At 48.9% G+C, this 19,489-nt stretch overlaps 6 protein-coding genes across 6 annotated transcripts; 2 read left to right on the forward strand and 4 right to left on the reverse strand.

Annotated features, from left to right (window-relative positions):
- Window positions 1–414: 414 nt before the first annotated feature.
- On the reverse strand, window positions 415–1,589 carry P152DRAFT_454052 (uncharacterized protein). Its single transcript, XM_033678508.1, has one exon. It carries the CDS (start codon window positions 1,458–1,460, stop codon window positions 570–572), a length of 891 nt encoding a protein of 296 aa, XP_033539095.1. The 5' UTR covers window positions 1,461–1,589; the 3' UTR covers window positions 415–569.
- Window positions 1,590–4,696: 3,107 nt separating this feature from the next.
- P152DRAFT_445546 (uncharacterized protein) lies at window positions 4,697–8,100 on the reverse strand (the record flags this gene model as incomplete). The annotated part of the gene is made up of 2 exons (XM_033677862.1): window positions 4,697–7,480; window positions 7,537–8,100. The coding sequence occupies 2 exons, from the start codon at window positions 8,098–8,100 to the stop codon at window positions 4,697–4,699; spliced, it is 3,348 nt and encodes a 1,115-aa protein (XP_033539096.1).
- Window positions 8,101–9,391: 1,291 nt separating this feature from the next.
- Window positions 9,392–11,351, forward strand: P152DRAFT_454054 (alpha/beta-hydrolase). Its single transcript, XM_033678509.1, has 2 exons — window positions 9,392–11,152; window positions 11,214–11,351. Exon 1 carries the CDS (start codon window positions 9,868–9,870, stop codon window positions 11,089–11,091), a length of 1,224 nt encoding a protein of 407 aa, XP_033539097.1. The 5' UTR covers window positions 9,392–9,867; the 3' UTR covers window positions 11,092–11,152; window positions 11,214–11,351.
- P152DRAFT_454055 (NAD(P)-binding protein) lies at window positions 11,225–12,914 on the reverse strand. The gene is made up of 3 exons (XM_033678510.1): window positions 12,176–12,914; window positions 11,945–12,126; window positions 11,225–11,893 (listed from the first exon to the last, which is right to left on the reverse strand). The coding sequence occupies exons 1-3, from the start codon at window positions 12,487–12,489 to the stop codon at window positions 11,472–11,474; spliced, it is 918 nt and encodes a 305-aa protein (XP_033539098.1). The 5' UTR covers window positions 12,490–12,914; the 3' UTR covers window positions 11,225–11,471.
- Window positions 12,915–13,090: 176 nt separating this feature from the next.
- P152DRAFT_454056 (putative N-ethylmaleimide reductase) lies at window positions 13,091–14,643 on the reverse strand. Its single transcript, XM_033678511.1, has 2 exons — window positions 14,259–14,643; window positions 13,091–14,200 (listed from the first exon to the last, which is right to left on the reverse strand). Exons 1-2 carry the CDS (start codon window positions 14,434–14,436, stop codon window positions 13,284–13,286), a joined length of 1,095 nt encoding a protein of 364 aa, XP_033539099.1. The 5' UTR covers window positions 14,437–14,643; the 3' UTR covers window positions 13,091–13,283.
- Window positions 14,644–15,791: 1,148 nt separating this feature from the next.
- P152DRAFT_427321 (DUF1446-domain-containing protein) lies at window positions 15,792–18,152 on the forward strand. Its single transcript, XM_033677293.1, has 4 exons — window positions 15,792–16,472; window positions 16,522–17,005; window positions 17,052–17,809; window positions 17,859–18,152. Exons 1-4 carry the CDS (start codon window positions 16,046–16,048, stop codon window positions 18,002–18,004), a joined length of 1,815 nt encoding a protein of 604 aa, XP_033539100.1. The 5' UTR covers window positions 15,792–16,045; the 3' UTR covers window positions 18,005–18,152.
- Window positions 18,153–19,489: the final 1,337 nt, after the last annotated feature.

Below are 19,489 nucleotides of genomic sequence, written 5' to 3' on the forward strand. Positions count from 1 at the left end.
GCGGTGGCATCGGGCTCATCATCCCTTTAGATCGAATTGGACAGAGGCAGTGGCTTCGGGGCGCGAGATCCGTGTTCATAAATGGTAGGACGGAGAAGACCTAGGAATTAGCCCAAGATATCAAAATGGGAGTGTATACTCATCTCATTATGGGCCAAGAGATCGCCGCCGGTTGGTTTCGGTCGATAGCAAGCAACCCGACTTTTAAGAAGCGCGTGTATATCGCGACTATGGATAGGCTCTCTTTGGTGACCTTCTGGGGAAGTAGTATCCGTCTACAGCATGTATGTCAATCTTAGTAGTAGTCTCGTCATAACTGCTGTATTAGAAGAGTATAGAAGATCCTCTATTAAAAGGGAAACCTCGGGCTGCATCATTGACTGCTTTAAACCACGACAAGGGATACCATCCCCTCTGAAACCCCTTCCCATTGTCATAGAGCGCATTTCTGCGTGATTTGAAATGAGCTAGTGCTTAATATCTTCTCGATAGTCAAAATTATCATATATAAATATATAATATAGGCATTCAGTTGCTGACTATATCGATGGACCGTCCCCAAGTTATAATCAGTCGACATCTATACTGAGAGGCGGTAAGGATGCCTCTGCTTGTTCTGCCACAGTTTCGAGATGCCTGTGGACTCCCTTGTAGCCTTCACAAACCCCAAACTGGTGAAGAAGATCGAGGATACACTGTTTCACGCCATTTGAATGTAGAAAAACACCAAATAAGTGGGGAAACTTGTTGCTCCCTTCTGACGCCCGAGAATAGCAGAGAATGGACGTGATTATCGCAATCCTGTGGTTGAACTTGGCAGGATCCCGTGGTGGTCGATCTTTTCTCTCTGTCTTGGGCGCCATGAGGCCTTTGAGCAATCCACATAGAAGAGGAGCACGAGTGTTAACTTGCTCGTACATCTGCCCAAACTGCATGTCGCCTAGCATGCGCTCGTAGTCCTTGACTTTCTGACCCTCTGACTGTTTCTCCCTCCCCACACCGGCAGGTGAAGTCTCCTCTTGGACACGGTCGACTTGGTAGGCACTAAACATACCTCCGGCTCCTTCCAGTTCCTTCATTTCCTTCCTCAGAGCCTTTACAGTGATAATTCCTGCCGCACCAGACGCGGGATGTTCTCGCAGTGCGTCTAAGACCTCTGGCTGACCGTAGACGGCCTCTGCGAGCCGTTTAGCACGCGTGGCAGGGCGCTCCCCATAACCACTTGACCCTTGAGTCGTCGCGTAGACATGGATAAATTCTCGTAATGTAATGTTTTTTTTCCGCATGAATTGGCATATCTCATTTACTCTCTGCGCCTTACTGCGTCTTTGAGACCCTCTTACCTTCTGACGAGGTGTATTAGATGTGTTTGAGGGTGCAATATGCTGAGGACTTGGAGCGGCTGGCAGGGTGAGCGGGTTCAACTGCACGCTCTGACAATGCTGGTTTTGGGCCGACATGGCCCAAAATTAAACCAATTATGGAGAAAAAGCAGGGGAATCGAATTCTTATGTTTAATTGATGGAGCACTGTGTGGTTGTGGATAAAAATGGAGTTAAAGATGGTCTTCCATTTGGGATGAAAGTTGCCCGCACACACGCAAAAACGATGGACAGAATCCTCAGGCTACATATTTGTTACCTCAGCAAGCTGAGGCTATTTGTGGTCGTGCCTGAGGCAACTAACTACACTATACCTAATCGGTAAATGCAGTTCTCGAACAAATAGCGTGAGGATCCTGTCAATGACGCATACTGACTGTTCGATAATTTATATGTGTTTTTCACAATTTTGGAAACCTCACTTTTGCATATTCTTCAATAACAACACGAGGACTTATTATAATTGCCCTTAAATTCACTGGGCTGTGCAGCAAGATATACTTTATCTAGAATTTGAATTTTTTCCACTCCGGATGCTTGTGACTTGCAAAAAAAGCTGATATGTAAGAAACCAAACTGCAACAGAATCGTCAACCAACCACCGCAGTTCGAGTACCAGTTCGTAGCTATTCTCTGCTCTCTGGAGACGTTGGGTTCAGTCGTACGCTGCGCCGAGAGGAGGTTCGATCTGAAATCGTCCAAATTTCACTGGGTTGTCAAGAAACGATAGAGGATTCGATTGAACGTGTCAATTTTACTGTGTGATAGCTCGTTGTGGAGGAAAACGAGGTTGAAGTGATAAAATTGCTCTCATACAAACGATCTCGACTTGGGCCAAAAATCAATGACAGGATCCTTAGGCTATTTGGTAGAGGACCATACCAATTAGGTATAGCGCGGTTCGTTGCCTCAGGCACTACCACAGTCCACAATGGCCTGAGCTTGCTGAGGTAACAAAGGGGTGAGCCGGTGAGGCTCATTTCACATCCTACTGTGCTCCATTCACACCCGCACCCCGCTCCATTTATTACCTCAGACTCTCAGGCACTTCGTGTGGGTAACCCATTTTGGGTTAGCGCCTTGGCGTCCCACGAAGGGCCTGAGAGTCTGAGGTAACTGTGAATGGAGCACAGAGAGAGAGAGAGATTCATACGCCCGTCAGGCCTCTCAGCGAGGCCCATGTGGGGGTGAATGGAGCACAGCGGGGTGTGAAAGGAGCTTCACCCGTTCCCAGCTGCTCAGGGCTCACCTGACACACAAGCCACGACCCCCTGAATCGCTCAAGCCACACGGTCTGAGCTCCTCTACTCTATTTTCAACTTTGACCTCGTAAACATTCTGTCTTCTTCTTCACGCAACGTCTTGAACCTATCACGCTTAGCTAGTAGACGTAGCGGTAGACTTACTAATATAACTCTATTTACTCCACCTCTATTGGTTCCGTGACAGCTTGAATCTCTCTCTCTCTCTCTCACACAGAACAATCAATCAATCATCATCACAACCAAACCAAACCATAGCGTTATGCAAGATTTTGGAATTTCCGGTTTTGGCTAATCAGAATATACTAGTATTTTTGTGTCACGTGATTTATCTGTGCAAGGGGGGTTATTGGAGGGATTAGAAGGGGTCATTCTAGCATTTCCCTATAAAGAATAGAATGAGCGTGTTTTCCTAATCTAGTTAGCTGGCACCGAGTGCCAGTATTCTCTCAGTGTGAAATCCAAGTCTCCATCTTAGGTCGAAATTGAAACCAAGCGAATGAATCATAACTATTGTTCTCGCTCCCGAGATAAGAACGATAAGAATTGAAAACGATTATGCCCGTCACTGTAAGGGTCTCACTGTAGGGAATCTCCAATCGTGAGGCAAACATAAAATTGTTGCTATGAAGGAGGCATCTATCTAAAGTGCGCGAGGCGTTATGTGTCCTCGTGCTGCAGAGCAAACGGGCCACAAGGCCACAAAACATCCAGGTCCACAGCCCTCTGATCCATCACAGTCACCTCAACATCCTCTATCGTCCTCCTAGGGGAGGAGGTCCTGGCCCGGCAAGAGAGATCCGTTATACTTAGCCTCCTTATGGGCTCGAGCAACCATGGCAGCCGAAGGGAAGTATTTGTCCAAATATGGCCAGAGCTCCAGGGATCCTGGGGTGTTGCGCCAGTCGCGCATCAGCTCTCCAAAAAGGGCAAACAACGATACAACCTGCACTCCAGCGTTTCTCATGCGGTGGTTTGCTTCGTCTCGGATGAATGTCGACGTCGTTGAAGATGCCTCCTGGTTGGCCCAGACGCTGTATCCGGCCTCGCGAAGAGAGAGGGCGACGAAGGTTGTACCTGAGTATGCCAGTCAGCAATCTAGTCCGGAACCTCGCAATGGGATACATTATTTATTCATTCTGTCATTATTTCCCGCGTTTGAGCCCAGACCTTTGATGGGGCGATTAGACACTCTCTACAAGACGTAGAGGGGAATTTGGAATATCATTGTCAACAAAACGAAATTCGGGAGATGCTGGCCTTAACACCAGACGTTGACTGTACTCTAACGATAAGAGTCAGCGTGACATTCCGAACAAAATTATCAAGGACATTCGAATGGAAGCATTGGATTAGATATCACAGCGCCATGCTGCATAAGATGGCATCCCGATTCACATACCGGAATCATATTGTCGCTATTGGATAAAAGGCCTAGTATGCTCCCTACCGAGCTCCCTTAAATAATCGCGGGTGTGCTAGCCGCAAATCAGCCCAGGATTGATACCATATTGCGGGGGAACGAAATCCAGACCAACGGGATTTAAGACGAACATAAGTTACATGGAAGTTGGAACAGGCACATAGTTTGATCAGATCTTGGTTCGAGATCTACGTCGTAGCGAAATGAGGTGGTCGAACCGGTCTACGATTTATACGATGGAGGATCTTAGGATGAGCGTAGACTTGCTCAGAGTTGAAAATGAATTCCTTGCCAAATTATTCGAAACGTTGGATTCTTGCTCCGAGCTAGGAAGAGGAATTCTGACCGTATGTATTAGAATATGAAGCCTTTGAAAATGTAAGCTGATTTGGAGTTCACCATGAAAGCAGGCAGAACACCCTCATCATGTGACCCTTGGTCATAGGACAGGAGGGTCAACCACCGCAACTTCAATCGCTGCAACACATGTAGCCTCTGAGCCCAGAGGGGACAGCACACCATTCGAGAGTGCAGACTCCTTGTCACTACCCTCCACATGTGTCTAGTCCGGCAGCTGCCCCCAGTTTCTGAACGTCCCCTTCGGCCTGTCTAGTCTCAGTCGCATGTTCCTACTGTGGTGCTTGAGGTTCATCGACCTGCTTGTCTTCGCGTTCCGAAACAGGTCCATCCAGTCGATCAGCAGACCCCTCATGTCCATTCTCAATCGTGTCCAGCGCATCACCTTTCTCAGCCTCGCCTTCCGGACCGGGTACATTGCCTGTCACCCCCTCGACGATGTTTCCCTCTGCAAACCGCACTTGTTTCCTGCCTGGAGAACCTTCGCCAGATTCTTCCCCGGATATATCAGCGGGTATAATCTCTGTGACAACGGTGACTAGCTCAGTGTCCTTGGAATCAACTTCTTTAGGTGGTAACTTCGATTCTTGACCATTCACTGGAGCTGTTTCTGCCTTGGCACCGTCTACTACGATTAGACCGGGGTCTGAAGTGTGGTCGATGTCTGTCTCCAATGCAGGATCAGGCACGGCGCCGTTGCTCTGAGAATGGTCTGGTGGGCCATCAAGTAAGTTGTCGTCTTCCGTGACAATATCCGCTTCAAGAGGGTGGTTTGAAGCTAGCGTCTCATCATCGGCCCGCATTGATTCGCCTTGAACAGCTGATGAAGGCTGCGTCTCCGCAATTTTGTCTTCTGCACTGGCAGTGGCAGTTTTCTCCGTACCGGACGGTTGCTCCGTACCAGAAGGCTCCACCACAGTAGGAGGTTCCTCCACAGCAACAGGCTCCTCCACAGCAGCAGGCTCCTCCGTAGCTACAGATTCTACCGCAGCAGAAGGCTCCTCTACGGTTGGTTCCTCCGTAGCTGGTTCCACCGCGGGAGTGGGCCCCTTTGCAGAAGGTTCCTCTGCAGTGGAAGGCTCCTCCGTAGCAGAAGGCTCCTCCGCGGCTGGCTCCCCCACGGCTGGTTCCTCCGCAGTCGGTTCCGCAACTGCAGAATCTTCTACTCCGTGCTTGTGCTCTTGGGAACCTTGTGGTGTCTGCGCCTCGACAGATTCATCAACCCCAGGTTCAGCCTGTTGACCTGGAGAGGGTGCATCCACCTCTTTATTTCCAGGAGTTGCCGAGCCGGCAGGTTCTTCATCTTCCGTGTTATCCGTAGCACTCTTTGCCACAGCACCGGCACCAACAGTTCCCAAGGCTCCGGCGCCTGCAACAGCAGCTGCCTCGCCCAAGGGCAAACCATCCTTTCCTCCCTCCTTCTCCTTCTCCAAGGCGTCTTCCAGCTCTTTAATCCGCAGTTTCGTGGCTTCGACGCCCGTAGACTGCTCAGCCAGCTGTGATCTCAATTGATCTACCAGATCTGCCGCTTCTTTGAGTTTCTTGAACTCCGCTGTTGCGTCATCGCGCTCCTTCAGCAGCGTCTGGAGCTGGGCAGTGTTTTTCTCAAGCTCCCCTTGGGCCTCTGCATGGGCTTTCTGTGCCTCGCCCAGCGCAGCAGCAGACTGGGACAACTGTTCGGTAATGTTTGCTAGGCTGGCGCTCCCGGCTTCAATCTCGCTCTTCAGGGATTCAATCTGTGACCTCGCCGCTTTCAAGTCCGATTCGACAGCTGCGTGGCCCTGCGCTTCGCTCTTGATCTGGTCGAGGGTGGCTTGGAGCCTAGTGTTTATGGCAAGATGGCTCTCCAGATCTCCGTTCAATGTTCCCAACTTTTCATTCGCAGTCTCCAGCTCCACCTTCGTGCTGGCATGCCGTGTCGTCTCCTCGGAAAGATTCGTTTGATGAATGGTCTGCGCCTGTTCGTAGTCTTTCGTGAGCCGTTCGAGCTTGTCCTTGACCGTAGCAAGCTCGGCGGTAGCACTAGTGTGATTTGTCTCCAGCTCACTGATCTTCACATTTGCAGCTTCGAGATCCGATTTTGCAGTGGCATGGATAGCAGTGACTTGACTAAGCTCGGCCTCCACTTTCGAGAGGGCTTCTTTTGCGCAAAGCAGTTGTTCACTTGATGCCTCGCCATTGACAGAGTTACTCGCAATGGTCTCATTCAGCTTCGCTATATCCGCTTGAGCTGTTTCAAGCGCCGCTTTGGCCGCATCATCGCTCTTGATGGCCGTCTCCAAATCTGACGCCAAACTTCCCGCCTTCGTATTTGCATTTGCGAGCTCCTCTCTTGTGCTATTGAGATCCCCGGTTACTTCGGCAAGTCTTGCGTCGATTTTGCCGTGCTTGGTCGTCCACCCCGAGATCTCATTCTGATTCGATTCCTCGATGGCTCGAACCGCATCCGCATGTGTCGATGTTAGTTGTTCAATCTCCGCTTCCTTCTCCGCAGACCGCTTCTTCGTCTCCTCTAGCTCCTTTCGCACGTCGTTGAGGGTAATCTGGGCTCTCGCATGATCTTGTTCCAAAGACTGGAGCTTATCTGCGTGAGAAGTAACCTCGAGTCGTTTGGATTCGAGTTCCTCGTTGATTGACTGGAACTCCAACGCCAATGCATCAGCTTTTGCCTGAAGATCCGTTTTAAACTTCTGGCTCGCTTCAAGCTCTCTGGAACCCTGCTCTAGCTTCAGTAAAGCGTCCTGATGTTGAACCTTTAACGATCCTCGTTCCATGGTGAGGGACTCAACCTGGGATACAAGAGACGCGTTCTGAGAGGACAACTCGGCGTTCTCTGCATTTGCAGCCTGTGATGAAACTTGCAACGATTCGAGCGCTTCTTTCGCAGCCTTCAGTTCATCTTTGATGGTCTGCAACTCCGCTCTCGCTTCGTCCAGTTCGGCTTTCGCTGGACTGTCCTCAACGTTGTCCCCGTTCAGCACCGCTTCACGCGAGGCATCTGGCGCAGCTCCATCGGAAACAACTAGCTTTTCCCCGTATTCTTGCTTCACGCGATCCTGTTTGTCATCAGCACCACGTTTCGTGAAAAATGAAATCGCCAGGAGGTACCTACCAGCTCCTCTTGATGGGTTGCCTTCAATTTCTCCTCCACCGCCTCCCTTTCCACCTTCTTTGCTTCGTCAATTTTCTCCACCACATCTGCCGCGATTATTTCCTCCAGCTTGCTTCTCCGTTCCTCCAGCGCCTTCTCCTTGGCCGCATATTCTGCTTCCAACGTCTTCACATGACTCTCCAACTCTGCCAACCGCTCATCTTTCTCTACGATGGTTTCGCTCCCGTTGTGCTGTTCGGTTTCCGGATCTGTCGGTGAACCGGAAGTTTGGGCGGGCTTCGGGCTTTGCGGCCGTTGTCCGATCGTGCCACCAGAGTCGTGTTGGGATACGCTCGATTCGATCAGTCCATCGGCAATAGGAACTTTGCTGGCTCTAGATACTGCTCGTGTATTGGTTGCATCCGTGGATCTCTCAGTCACCCCTTTTCGCTCAACCGCCGACAAGTCTTTAGATTTGCTTTGCTTGTGTCCGAACACAAACCGGTATGCTTTCTTTAGACTATTCGTTCGCTTGTGGTTGAGACCATGAGCGGCCGACTCCAAAGTTGATACTGGGCCGTCCATTTTGGGCGGTACGACTCTCGGCTTCTCGTGCAATTTCCCTCGTAGAAATGATGTTCGAATAGAAGTGGGATGTGCAATTCTAATGAAGTCTCTTGTGGCGTCAAATATCTATCTCCTGGCGAACTCATTGTTAGCTCTACTGCTGGAAGATTTGTTGTTTCCAAGGGACTTACTCTACTCTCCTTCAAGAAAAAACATGCAGTGATCTCAAATGCTCATTGTACGATAATCGTCACTCAAGGGTCAAGATATCATGGAAAGAAAGGTGCCGAAAGATTGTACACAATTCCACATGCTTTGTATGTACAGCTAGCAGAAAAAGAAAATGGAAACGTACACGCGCCATCTCCTGCCATGACCACCATCTTGCTCCATCGTTGCGTTCACATTGACTTTTCTCGTGCCGGTCCAATCACCAGCAGCCACAAATCATCCATGCGGACGTATATCACGGTGCATCGAATAAGGGGACATCACGTTGCTCCTATGGGGTGACGCAAGGGCCTTTGGGCGCGAACGGTTCAGAAAATCAGCAAATGGACCGGAAGCTAAAAGGTAGAACAATGTATGGTTCGACTCCAGGAGGCTCCAAGGCCCGAGGAGAGGAAGAATGAAAGTAGCGGTGGAGGGCAGAGTGGAGAGACGTGGATTGATAGTTGGCGCAGGGATCGCTATGTGTGATGAGCTGGTTCATGTCGGGTGGAAGGGAATTGGATATTGATGCATGAACAGTCGCAGGTTCGCAGTGGTGAAGGGGCACGCATGAAAAGCGTGATCTTAGACTGTGAGTTTGAATACTTTCGATGCTAGATGGTTCTCCAGTTCCGGTTCTCGACAGCTTGAAGTTCAAGCACCCTGTTCCTGAGCTGCTCAAGTTCTGCTACTGTGTACTAATACCCAGAACCAGAAGCGCCCGGATTAGCATTATTGTCCCGATACGGAAATTTGAACCGTGATTAGCAAGAAGCTATGTGATATCCCCTACCCCCTAGGTGGCTAGGCCATCTCGTTGTCATGGAGTGTAGAGGTATCTGACTCGTTCGAATTGAACTGTGAATTGAAAATTTAAATGTGTAGAAATTCGAATGGAGATGAGGTGTTGCAGATCCACGAGTCATGTGCTGGACAAGCGTGGATGGACCTGACAACCAAGACGTCGTACAAGAATCTCCAGGAGTCATTCTGCGACATCCATCTATCCTCAATTCTTCTTCGGCATATATTCCGTGCTCATTTTGTACTTATAATGTGCCTTAAGTACCAAATACCAAGTACCAAGTATAGTCCTGCATTTCAATCCTGAAATGGAGACTATCAAACCTAGACCAGATTTGGTCTCCGTACAAGTGCGAATCTTATGACTCATATATATGGAACCTGCTGCGATCTGTAGGGCGCGAGCGTGAATCCGAACAGTTGGGTTCAGCAATCGACCAACACATGTTCAATCACTTCATCCATGACGCAAAACGCTTAGAAATCCAATCTCACCAAAACAAGCACAATGGAATGGTTGGATCTGTTAAGATGATTGAGATGGTATTGTGGAAGGGCGTACCACGATTTCCGCCGGTGATTTCTCCGTTAAATATTTATACGCTTCATATCTCCGGGGGGTAGCCTCTGAATACTCTTTGTCTCTTCATATTCCGTACTCATATTTCATTCTCAACCCGAGCGTTTCTAATCATTGCTCTAGTCACATTTTTCATGTCAAATCCCTATTATCACGTCTGGCACGGTACTACTCCAGTTCAATAGAGCACCATGGCACCTGACATTCAGCCGTTCAAAATCCACGTCTCCGAGTCTGCCATCGAGTCGCTGAACGACAAACTCGATGCATCCCAATTTCCCGAGGAGACCACCTTCTCCGATGACTGGAAATACGGCACTCCCTTATCCGATATCAAGCACCTGGCCCAACACTGGCGCGAGAAGTTCAACTGGCGGCAACAGGAAGCCAAGCTGAATGAATACCCGCAATACACTACGAGTGTCAACGTTGATGGCTTCGGCGAAGTCGAGCTTCATTTCCTCCATCAGCAGACCCGGAATGGGAACAGCATCCCTTTACTTTTTTGCCATGGCTGGCCGGGTTCCTTTCTCGAAGTTCTTCGCATCCTCCCCCTCTTGACCTCTACTGCCCCAGGAGCACCCTCCTTCCACATCGTCGCGCCGTCCCTCCCTAACTTCGGCTTTAGCTCGCTCATCCAAAAACCCGGCTTCTCGATCCCCCAATACGCCGAAGCCCTGCATTCCCTCATGCAAAAGCTCGGTTATTCGCACTACGCCGCGCAGGGGGGCGACTGGGGCTTCATTATCGTCCGCATGCTCGCCCAATTATATCCCTCCTCTCTGCTATTCCATCACCTCAACTTCGTGCGTGCAAATCCGCCCTCACCTACAGCACATCCGTTGCTCTACCTTCAACACGCCCTGACACCGTACACCGCTGCCGAGAAAAATGGAATCGAGCGCACCAAATGGTTCTGTGGCCCCGGTTTTGCGTACAACGACCTCCAGGCGCATAGCCCGCATACTATTGGGATAGCATTAAGAGATTCGCCACTCGCATTGCTAGCCTGGTTGCATGAACGGCTGGTGCAGTGGACGGACAATTATAAATGGGATCTAGACGAGGAGCTGACATGGGTGTCGTTATATTGGTTCTCAGTCGCAGGCCCCGGTGCAAGTGCGAGAATCTATCACGAGAGTCGATTCGCGGAGTTGGAGAAGCATGACAAGTGCTTCGAATATAATGCAGGCGTGTTGCTGGGATTAAGTTATTTTCCTAGGGATCTCGTCGTTCCACCTACCATTTGGGGCAGAACTTTAGGAAAGGTGGTCTTTGAGAGAAGGCATGCTGATGGTGGGCATTTCGCCGCGTGGGAACGTCCGAACCTGGTTGCAGGAGATTTGCAGGATATGGCAAAGAGGGACCCGGTGAGGAGGATAGTAGAACAGCGGTTAGCAATCAAGCTGGCGTGAACAATGCTAAGAAGGTCAGATCGTCGTGTTTGGGCAGCATTCTGATGCGCAAGGGCAATCGGTAGGTAATCAATAATATTGCATGTCATTTTCTATGCTAACCTTTCCTCACTCCATCTTAGAATATTGTTTTGGCCGTCATTGAAGCTACGAACCCAGTCTTCAGTTCTAGCTCACCTGTATCACCAGTGAGAATACAAGATCGGATCAGGCTTTCAGCAAAAGTGACATCAACATTGCGGCGAAAAAGAAAGCCAACCAAGGTCGAAAACGTAGTCATTTAACCTACGTCGAACATAGTCTACCGAGAAAAGTATAGGGTATCCTCCATCTTGCAACAGAACTCGATACTCAATGAAACCCGTAGTTATTTGCTTTTCTTATAGTCTGGAGTAGACAGTTGAGCGCGAAGGGCCGTCCGTGAAGTCTGTACTCGATGCGAATGACTCCCATCCCTTCAATTCTTCGAGTGTGTCTGTACATTTTCTTTTTATTACCGTCAAAGCGTCGCTTCCTAATGGGATTCGTAAGGGGAACGTAGCAGGACTCGCGTACATCAAAGCCACCACATCAAACACCTTTTGCGCAGCGAGAACTGGATTTCCCGGCTGCTTTCCGTCACTGTTTCGGTGCCTGCATCGTAGTTCTTCCTGAACATTAGCGTAGTCCGGGATCGCCGTCAAATTTATGGTCTTATTCTTGTTCGAGGGACTCAGAATGCCCGTACGGAACATTCCAAGCACAAGGACGTGGACGCGTATGCCTAAGTGTGTGATCTCTCGCGAAAGGCTTTCGGCAGCACCTGCCGATAATCATGTCAGTGTATGCTACACACAATGAGTACAGAAGCTACCTTCGACAGCGAATTTTGACGCGCTGTATGGTCCACCTGCTGCAACTCCGTGCCACCCAGCTATGCTTCCCATGAAAAGTATGACGCCCGAGCGTCTTGCCCGCATGTATGGAAGCACGCACCGCACCATTTTCAGGGAACCATAAAAGTTGGTGTCGAATTGTCTACGTATATCGTTGTCGCTAACGAAGGTCAGTGAAATAACACTGTCGTCCTTGATAGGATCAATACCTGACTTCCTCCCAGACGCCCGAGAACACAAAACCGGCATTGTTGACCAAGACATCGATATGTCCTAAATGTCCGACTGCTCCGCGGATTTTAATGTAGAGTTCGCGCTCCGGCATGGTCACGTCCAGCTCGATCGGATGAACATTGTCGGCTGCGCCGTCAAGGGAATACATGTATTCTAGGTCCGAAAGCTTTCGTGCCGTTGGAATGACTTTATCTCCTCGACCAAGTATGGCAGTGACAAGCTCACGTCCGAGTCCCGACGAGCAGCCTGTGACGAGCCATACCTTGGATGTCGAGGGCGTCTGAACCATACTAACTAGTTTACTCGGGTTTAAAAAAGAGTAGAAGAGACTGTGGCCTGAATCAATGTTGACAAAAGAGTATCGGCACCAGTCAGACCTTTCTCCCCAATCGATGGATGATGTGACTTGTAGGGGGCATGGACCTATAGATCATAGGGTAAAGTCAAATAAAGTCAAATTTTGCAAATTTTCGAAGCACATGAAGCGAAGATCGTATGTAACCTTGTATACAAATGCTCATAAATCATGGTGTAGCTTATCGGGGGTTAGTTAGTCGCGTTGCAGGGAAGACGGCGCACTCTAGGTTTCTTCATCGGTTCAAGAGCTTCTCTTGGTATATCAAGAAGAGATATTTGGTGTACGCACCGCGGCATGAGGTGTCAGTGGTCATCCTGTGTCAAAGTTGTTTGTCGACCAGAACTTCATGTTGTCTGTGGACGTTGGAGGTTGATTGTGGAGCCTTGAGTCCGGGCTTATCCATATGGTCTGGCATGACTCATTCAAATCAGGGACTGCTGTGCTACCAGTCAGGGATCATTCAGGGGTCACTCAGGGGCGGCAGACCACGGCATAGTACATGACAAACAATGGAGCACTCTGCAAATATTTGCCCGACAACATATCACCGATGTTCTATTAAATCTATGTAACTAGATGACAGTTCCCATTGACTGCAGATGGTAGCGGGCGCCTCCAGAAGAGCAGTCCTAGAGGCTAGAAGTCAGCATTACGAGCCAGTCACTTGTCCTGATCTCAAAATTGCCAATAATAATAATGATATTATCATCTACGCCGATGTTTTCCTAACCCTTGCTAAGAAATTCATCGCTGAAGTTGTAGTCGATATATCCATGCGGGTGCTTGGGCGTGTAGAATGTGTCTCTGTTGTACTCATTCAACTCGATTCCGGACCGGATCCTGAAAGGCAGATCTGGTGTCGAGATGAAGAATCGTCCGAACATGACAACAATATTCCTGTTCTTCTCCTCTTTGTCCACAAGACGACGAGCCGAATCCGGCCGGAAGCCACCAGCAACAAGAAGTGGTCCATTCCATATGTCATATGCAAAGTGGAGCTTGTCCGATGCCTCTACATCGGCGTTGCCAGAAATTCTCGACTCAACAAGGTGCAGGTAGGCAAGACCGAGTTTGTCCAATTTTTGTATAATGTCTGAAAATTGCGGCACTGGCTCGTCCATCCTCATGCTGTTGAAGCTACTCCAAGGACTGAGGCGAATGGCCGTGCGATCAGCACCGATCGCATCAATCACAGCTTGAACAGCCTGTACGCCAAACCGCGAGCGATTCTCGATACTACCGCCGTATTCATCCGCTCGCTGATTGCACTTGTCCTGGAGGAATTGATCGATCAAATAGCCGTTAGCACCATGTAGTTCAACGCCATCGAAGCCGGCCTCGATTGCGTTTCGGGCTGCCTGCGCGTAATCTTCGATGGTAGATTTGATCTGCTCGATAGTCAAAGAAGTTGGGACTGCATGCGCTGAGCTAACAGGGATGTCGCTTGAACTCGTGATGGTAATGTTCTCGGTTTTGGCGACGTCAGGGTTGGCGGTGCGCCCAAGCGCCCACAACTGACAGAAAATATGGCTTCCTTTGGCGTGCACGACTTTCGTTATTTTGCGCCATGCTTCGATTTGTGCGTCGTTATAGATCCCAGGAACATTGGCGTATCCGCCTTGCTGCGGTGAGATGAATGTAGCTTGAGTCGTCTTAGTTATTGTGCGCTTACAGTTACAATAGGATGATTGGGAACTCACCCTCTGAGACTAAGAGCGTTCCTGGCACCGAGGCGCGTTGCTCGTAATATGTGGCCATTAAGTCTAGAGGTACATGCTCATCCGAAGCTCGATATCGGGTCAGAGGAGACATGCCCATTCTATGCCGCAACTCCACCCTCCCAACGGTAAGCGGCTCGAAAAGTCGTGAGTTGGCCATGATCGCTTTCGTGTATGGAAAAATGTCTGCTTCATCTTGGAAATCACAGAAGATATATACACATTAGCAATTTCACCCATCTCAGGTTCCACACGAGCATTTTTTGGTTTCCGAATTTGTCAGCTCAATATTGCCGCCATGATTAATAATGCGGAATATCACGTCCACTCTGAGACGCTTGGACTTCAGGGGCGAAAACACCGAAACATCTAGGGGCTGCAGGAGGTGAGACGTATGAGCCGGCAGAAACAAAAGAAATACTTGGTTTTCCTTGGCCAACTTCATGAACTCTACTGTAGCGTGAGAACCGTGTCCATCGCACACTAGAAGCCGCCATTCGTCCGCGGGGAAGTCTAGGGGAGTCCTGGCGGCGACGTCTTCTTCTATAATCCATTCGACGAGCCATTTCTCCTGATCTGGAGACAATTTTTGAAACCTTTTGGCTCCATCCTGGTGGGATATTGAGCCATTCAGTCGGGAGCGAAGCGTTGATCTCTTGATGCCGTATTCATCCGCACCTTGGTTTAAGGAATCGAATTTTTCATCATGAAACGCCTGTATAGCGAGCTGTATAGCGACTTCATTCACACGAGGCATTTTCAGTATAGCATCTCATTTTGTTGAATTAATTGATGAAGTAGAGGATAGATCTATAGAAATCTACCTATCTTGGTTGGGTGCACGAAAATAGGGGTGCACGAAAACGGGGGTCGCTGACTTAGGCCTGATACGGTTATCGAGTAGCTATCGGGGCTTCCTGATACCGATTATCTAATAATACACGATAGTTTACGCATGTATCGTTATTTTAAACCCGGCTGGAGAGAATCCCCCCCCGTTTTTGGGATTTTCCCCCCTCAGAGGTATCAAAACCATCATATTTCAACTTCAACTCCAAGCAGCTCAACGCTAGCTTCGAAATAATATAATTTTTAAAAACTAAGAAGAATACTAAAGCCTGGATAACCGATCCTGCTATTTTAGAGCTCCAAATCCCCGTTGCGTTGTGGTTGAATTGTGTGTTGAACTTGATGAGTTGTATGAAAAAACTACCACGACGACTTCAATTCCAAATCACGCAACCCCGCAGCTTATTAGAATCAAATTTCGGGGTCCAAGAGCAAGAGGGAATTCTAAAGAACTCTCTCTGAGTTTTGAATTTGAAAATAATGGTGAAAATGTGGCTACATTGCCTTGTAAATTTCAAAACTGGTGATTTTGGTACTTCTGAGGGGGGAAAATCTCAAAAACAGGGGGGAAAATCTCACCAGCCAATAAACCCCAGCCCTCACAATCGTCGTGATATTTAATACCGATTATCGTATCAGATTACCCGATAAAAATTATCGATGAAGCTCTGCACGTCAGAGGCAACTCCGAGCATCGGCCGATTTTGAGCTGGCTCTGAACATGAGTAATGCAATGCGCTAAAAAGATCGGCGTATGGAGAATCTGGGGTTCCTTCTCCCAAAGTGAGTTACGGATAGCAGACGGATATTCGGCGCAGCACGATGCTTGCCGTGCGAATGATTGCCAGTGGTATAACTTGATAGTTGATACGCTCATTCGCAACAGCGTTTGAGCTCTTGAGAATGAACGAACTTTCGCGATGGGCTCTGTCACAGACTTCAAACTACGCATTGCCTCAGCCTCTGGCGCGGTCACAGATCGCCGTCATGGCTTTGCTGACCTTGCAAAGAACGAAGATGTCAAGTACATCGTTGGCGACTGGATGTCTGAGTACAACATGACCACTCGCGGTGGTAGCAAGATCAACAACAGCGGAGCTTCGGACGAGTTCGAGGATTCATTCCTGGAAGCACTCGAGCCAGCCTTGCCATATCTGGCATCGAGGGGGATAAAGGTCGCTGTCAACGCCGGAGCCAGCGACACTCAGAAGCTATACGATATCGTGGTTGAAAAGGTCAAGGCTGCCGGCTTGGACCTGAAAGTTGCCTGGGTCGGTGGCGACGAGGTCATCGACTTGGTCAAGAGTGCCTCGAAAGAAGGAAACGATTTCAAGAACTTAACCACCGGTACTGAGTTTGTCGCATTACTTTTTGGATATAACTAACGTATTTCCAGGCAAGGTCTTGAGCGACTGGGAATTCGAGCCCATCTATGCTCAGTGCTACCTGGGATGCTGGGGCATCGTCGAAGCTTTCAAGCATGGCGTAGATATCGTCTTGTGCGGTCGAGTTGCCGACGCCTCTCCAACGATCGCCTCCGCAGCGTACCACTTCGGTTGGGGCCGTGAAGACTACGAGCAACTCGCTCATGCTTTTGTTGCCGGACACTTTATCGAATGCTCTACTTACACTACAGGCGGAAATTTCTCCGGCTTCAAAAGTCTACCAGGCGCGTCCTTAAATCTTGGATATCCCATTGCTGAAATCGGCGCCAACGGCCAGTTCGATGTCACGATGCAGAAAGAATGTGATGGTATGGTTACCATTGATACATGCAAGGCGCAGCTGCTGTACGAGATTCAAGGTCCACTCTATTACAATTCAGATGTAGTCGCTGTGTTGGACGGGATTAAGATCGAGCAAAACGGAGAAAACCGAGTGTGAGTCTGTCTCTATTTCGCAAATCGCGCTGCTGACTTCCTACAGACACGTTAGTAATGTGGGTTATCTGCGGCCTCCACCAACGACAAAGGTTGGCATCACGGCCAAAGGTGGTTACCAAGCAGAGGCACACTACTTCCTCTGTGGCCTTGACATCGAGGAGAAGGCCCGCATGCTAGAGAGACAGGTGCGTGCGTCTCTAGACGAATCGAAATACCATTGCCTCAAGTTCAGGGTCAGTGGCCGATGCCCGGTCGATCCTAAAAATCAGGACGCCGCTACCGTTGATCTCCGGATTTTCGCGCAAGCTAGGAATGAAGCGGATCTAGCTACTGCAAAGTTCCTCCGACCTATCACAAACACTGTCATGCAGAGCTATCCTGGAGCCACATTTGGTGTCGACTCCAGACAAGCAATTCCCAAACCGTACTACGAGTACTGGGTAGCGTTGCTTTCCCAAAGCAGTGTGAAGCATGTGTGCCATATTCCATCGGCGAAACTGGAAGTTCCCATTGCTGCCCCCACCAGTACACAGGACTTCCTGTATGTTCAAAGCACATATGAGACGGCAGATCCTCGCAAGCTTTCTGAATTCGGACCAACGACTCGGGTGCCTCTGGGTTACATTGTCCATGCGCGTTCAGGGGACAAAGGCTCGGATTGCAATGTTGGGCTATTCGTTCGCCAAGCTGACGAGTACGAGTGGCTTAGAAGCCTCCTGACTGTGGACAAAGTCCGCCAATTTTTGAACGAAGATGATACAGGGAAGCCGATATTCCGCTTCGAACTTCCCAATATCTGGGGTAAGTGAACACGCTCATCTGAAGTTGGAATTCTACTGATTAAGTCTAGCCGTACATTTTCTTTTGAAAGATCACCTTGATCGAGGTGTATCGTCCAGCTCGACATACGATGTGCTAGGCAAGAATCTAGCAGAATATCTGCGTTGCAAACTGGTCGATGTCCCCGACAAGTTCCTTATCAGGGGCAATATTTAGGTGCAATATGCTCCGCAGGTCATCGTTCGTTATATGTGTATGAAATTATAAAGCTGAATGAACACATCAAGAGTTCTTGCAAGTTCGGCACTGTAAAGATTATCAAGGCCAACCAGAATTTAGGGCTGGACACGAATATTCGACTGCGAAAAATTTAGAATTTCCGCTTACTAATATTCGTAATTATTCGTCTATCTCTGAAGCTATTTCCATGTATCTCGCATCGGAAAGATGGTCGACAGAGAGCTTTGAGCTGGGGTCACTTGGCTTGCTGAATCGTCAGGAGTGATCAATTCGACGCTATTGATATGCTTTGTATCTCTTAGAGCTCAAATCCTCCAGATCGTGTTCGGGTAAACAAAAGTCGCGACTGCTGGGCATTCATTCATTGGCTCGGCTTTTGCCGAATAAGTCTTGGCATTATTTACGAATATTCGCGAATAATACGAATAAAACGTCTCAAAACTTAGTCGAATACGAATAATCGTTCAAGAGGAAAAGTCGAATACGAATAGCCAAAATCCTTATTCGTGTCTAGCCCTAAACCAGATGGTCATCTTTCATGTCCAAGTCTGGAGGGCCGCACTCAATTTCAGAAGGTTTTTGAATTTCTCCACAGTAGCCAGGGAAATATGTATGATCCACGGTCCATACGAAGTAATTGTTGTACACATACGCGTTAGTCGAAGTTTTCGCTTAATAATAATAGGGGCAGAGAGCAGCTGCAAAAATAAAGAAAAGTTCAAGGAGTTACGTACCCCTGACATTAGTCATGTCACTCATGACTAAGTCTGCTCATCAGTTCCTTACCTCCGGACAATCTGGGCGAGGTACACAAGAGGTCAACCGCGTTGGGGAATGACTCATGTAATCTCTAGTATTTTCATCCATCCAATGTCCATCTCCGGGATGGCACGTGTAAAAAGATCTGACTTGCAATAATGGCGCACGTCAGTCCACAACAAAAATTGAAGAGGGTCAGGCTAGGCTAACGCGCATGAAACCATACTCAATTAACTCTAAGGTCCATAAGCTATGGACTAACTTACCCACAGCGTCACGTCATTAAGTGAGCTATTCCCTGCATTTACGCACGATTTTATTGCGAATTTCAGCCCCTTCCCACATCAAGCCCAGAAATATATTCAGCCAGGGAGAGAGTGCCCAATTCGAATCATGAGTCATGTATGATAACAGTGCGGGGAAAGATATACCGGGAAACGGGGAAAGCTATGCGGGGAAGGATATGGGGGGAAAGGTGTACCGAACGGTTGGAATCAGGGGTTTGTTCGACGACGTGGAGCCTTCCCCAGGTTTTGATCTTCACTTTCTTGACTCTTTCCGTGGCAATTGCCGGCAGCAAAGCTCATTCTCCTCTCGGAACACGGCTGGGCATCTACCATGCAGGCAAGCTACCTCTAAACGATGGGGAGGCTCACAGTAAGCGTGTGTGCCGTGGGTATTCGGCTGAAGCGCCATATGCTG

The sequence above is a fragment of the Eremomyces bilateralis genome (assembly GCF_010015585.1).
Source record: "Eremomyces bilateralis CBS 781.70 unplaced genomic scaffold P152scaffold_1, whole genome shotgun sequence".
Classification (NCBI taxonomy): domain Eukaryota; kingdom Fungi; phylum Ascomycota; class Dothideomycetes; order Eremomycetales; family Eremomycetaceae; genus Eremomyces; species Eremomyces bilateralis.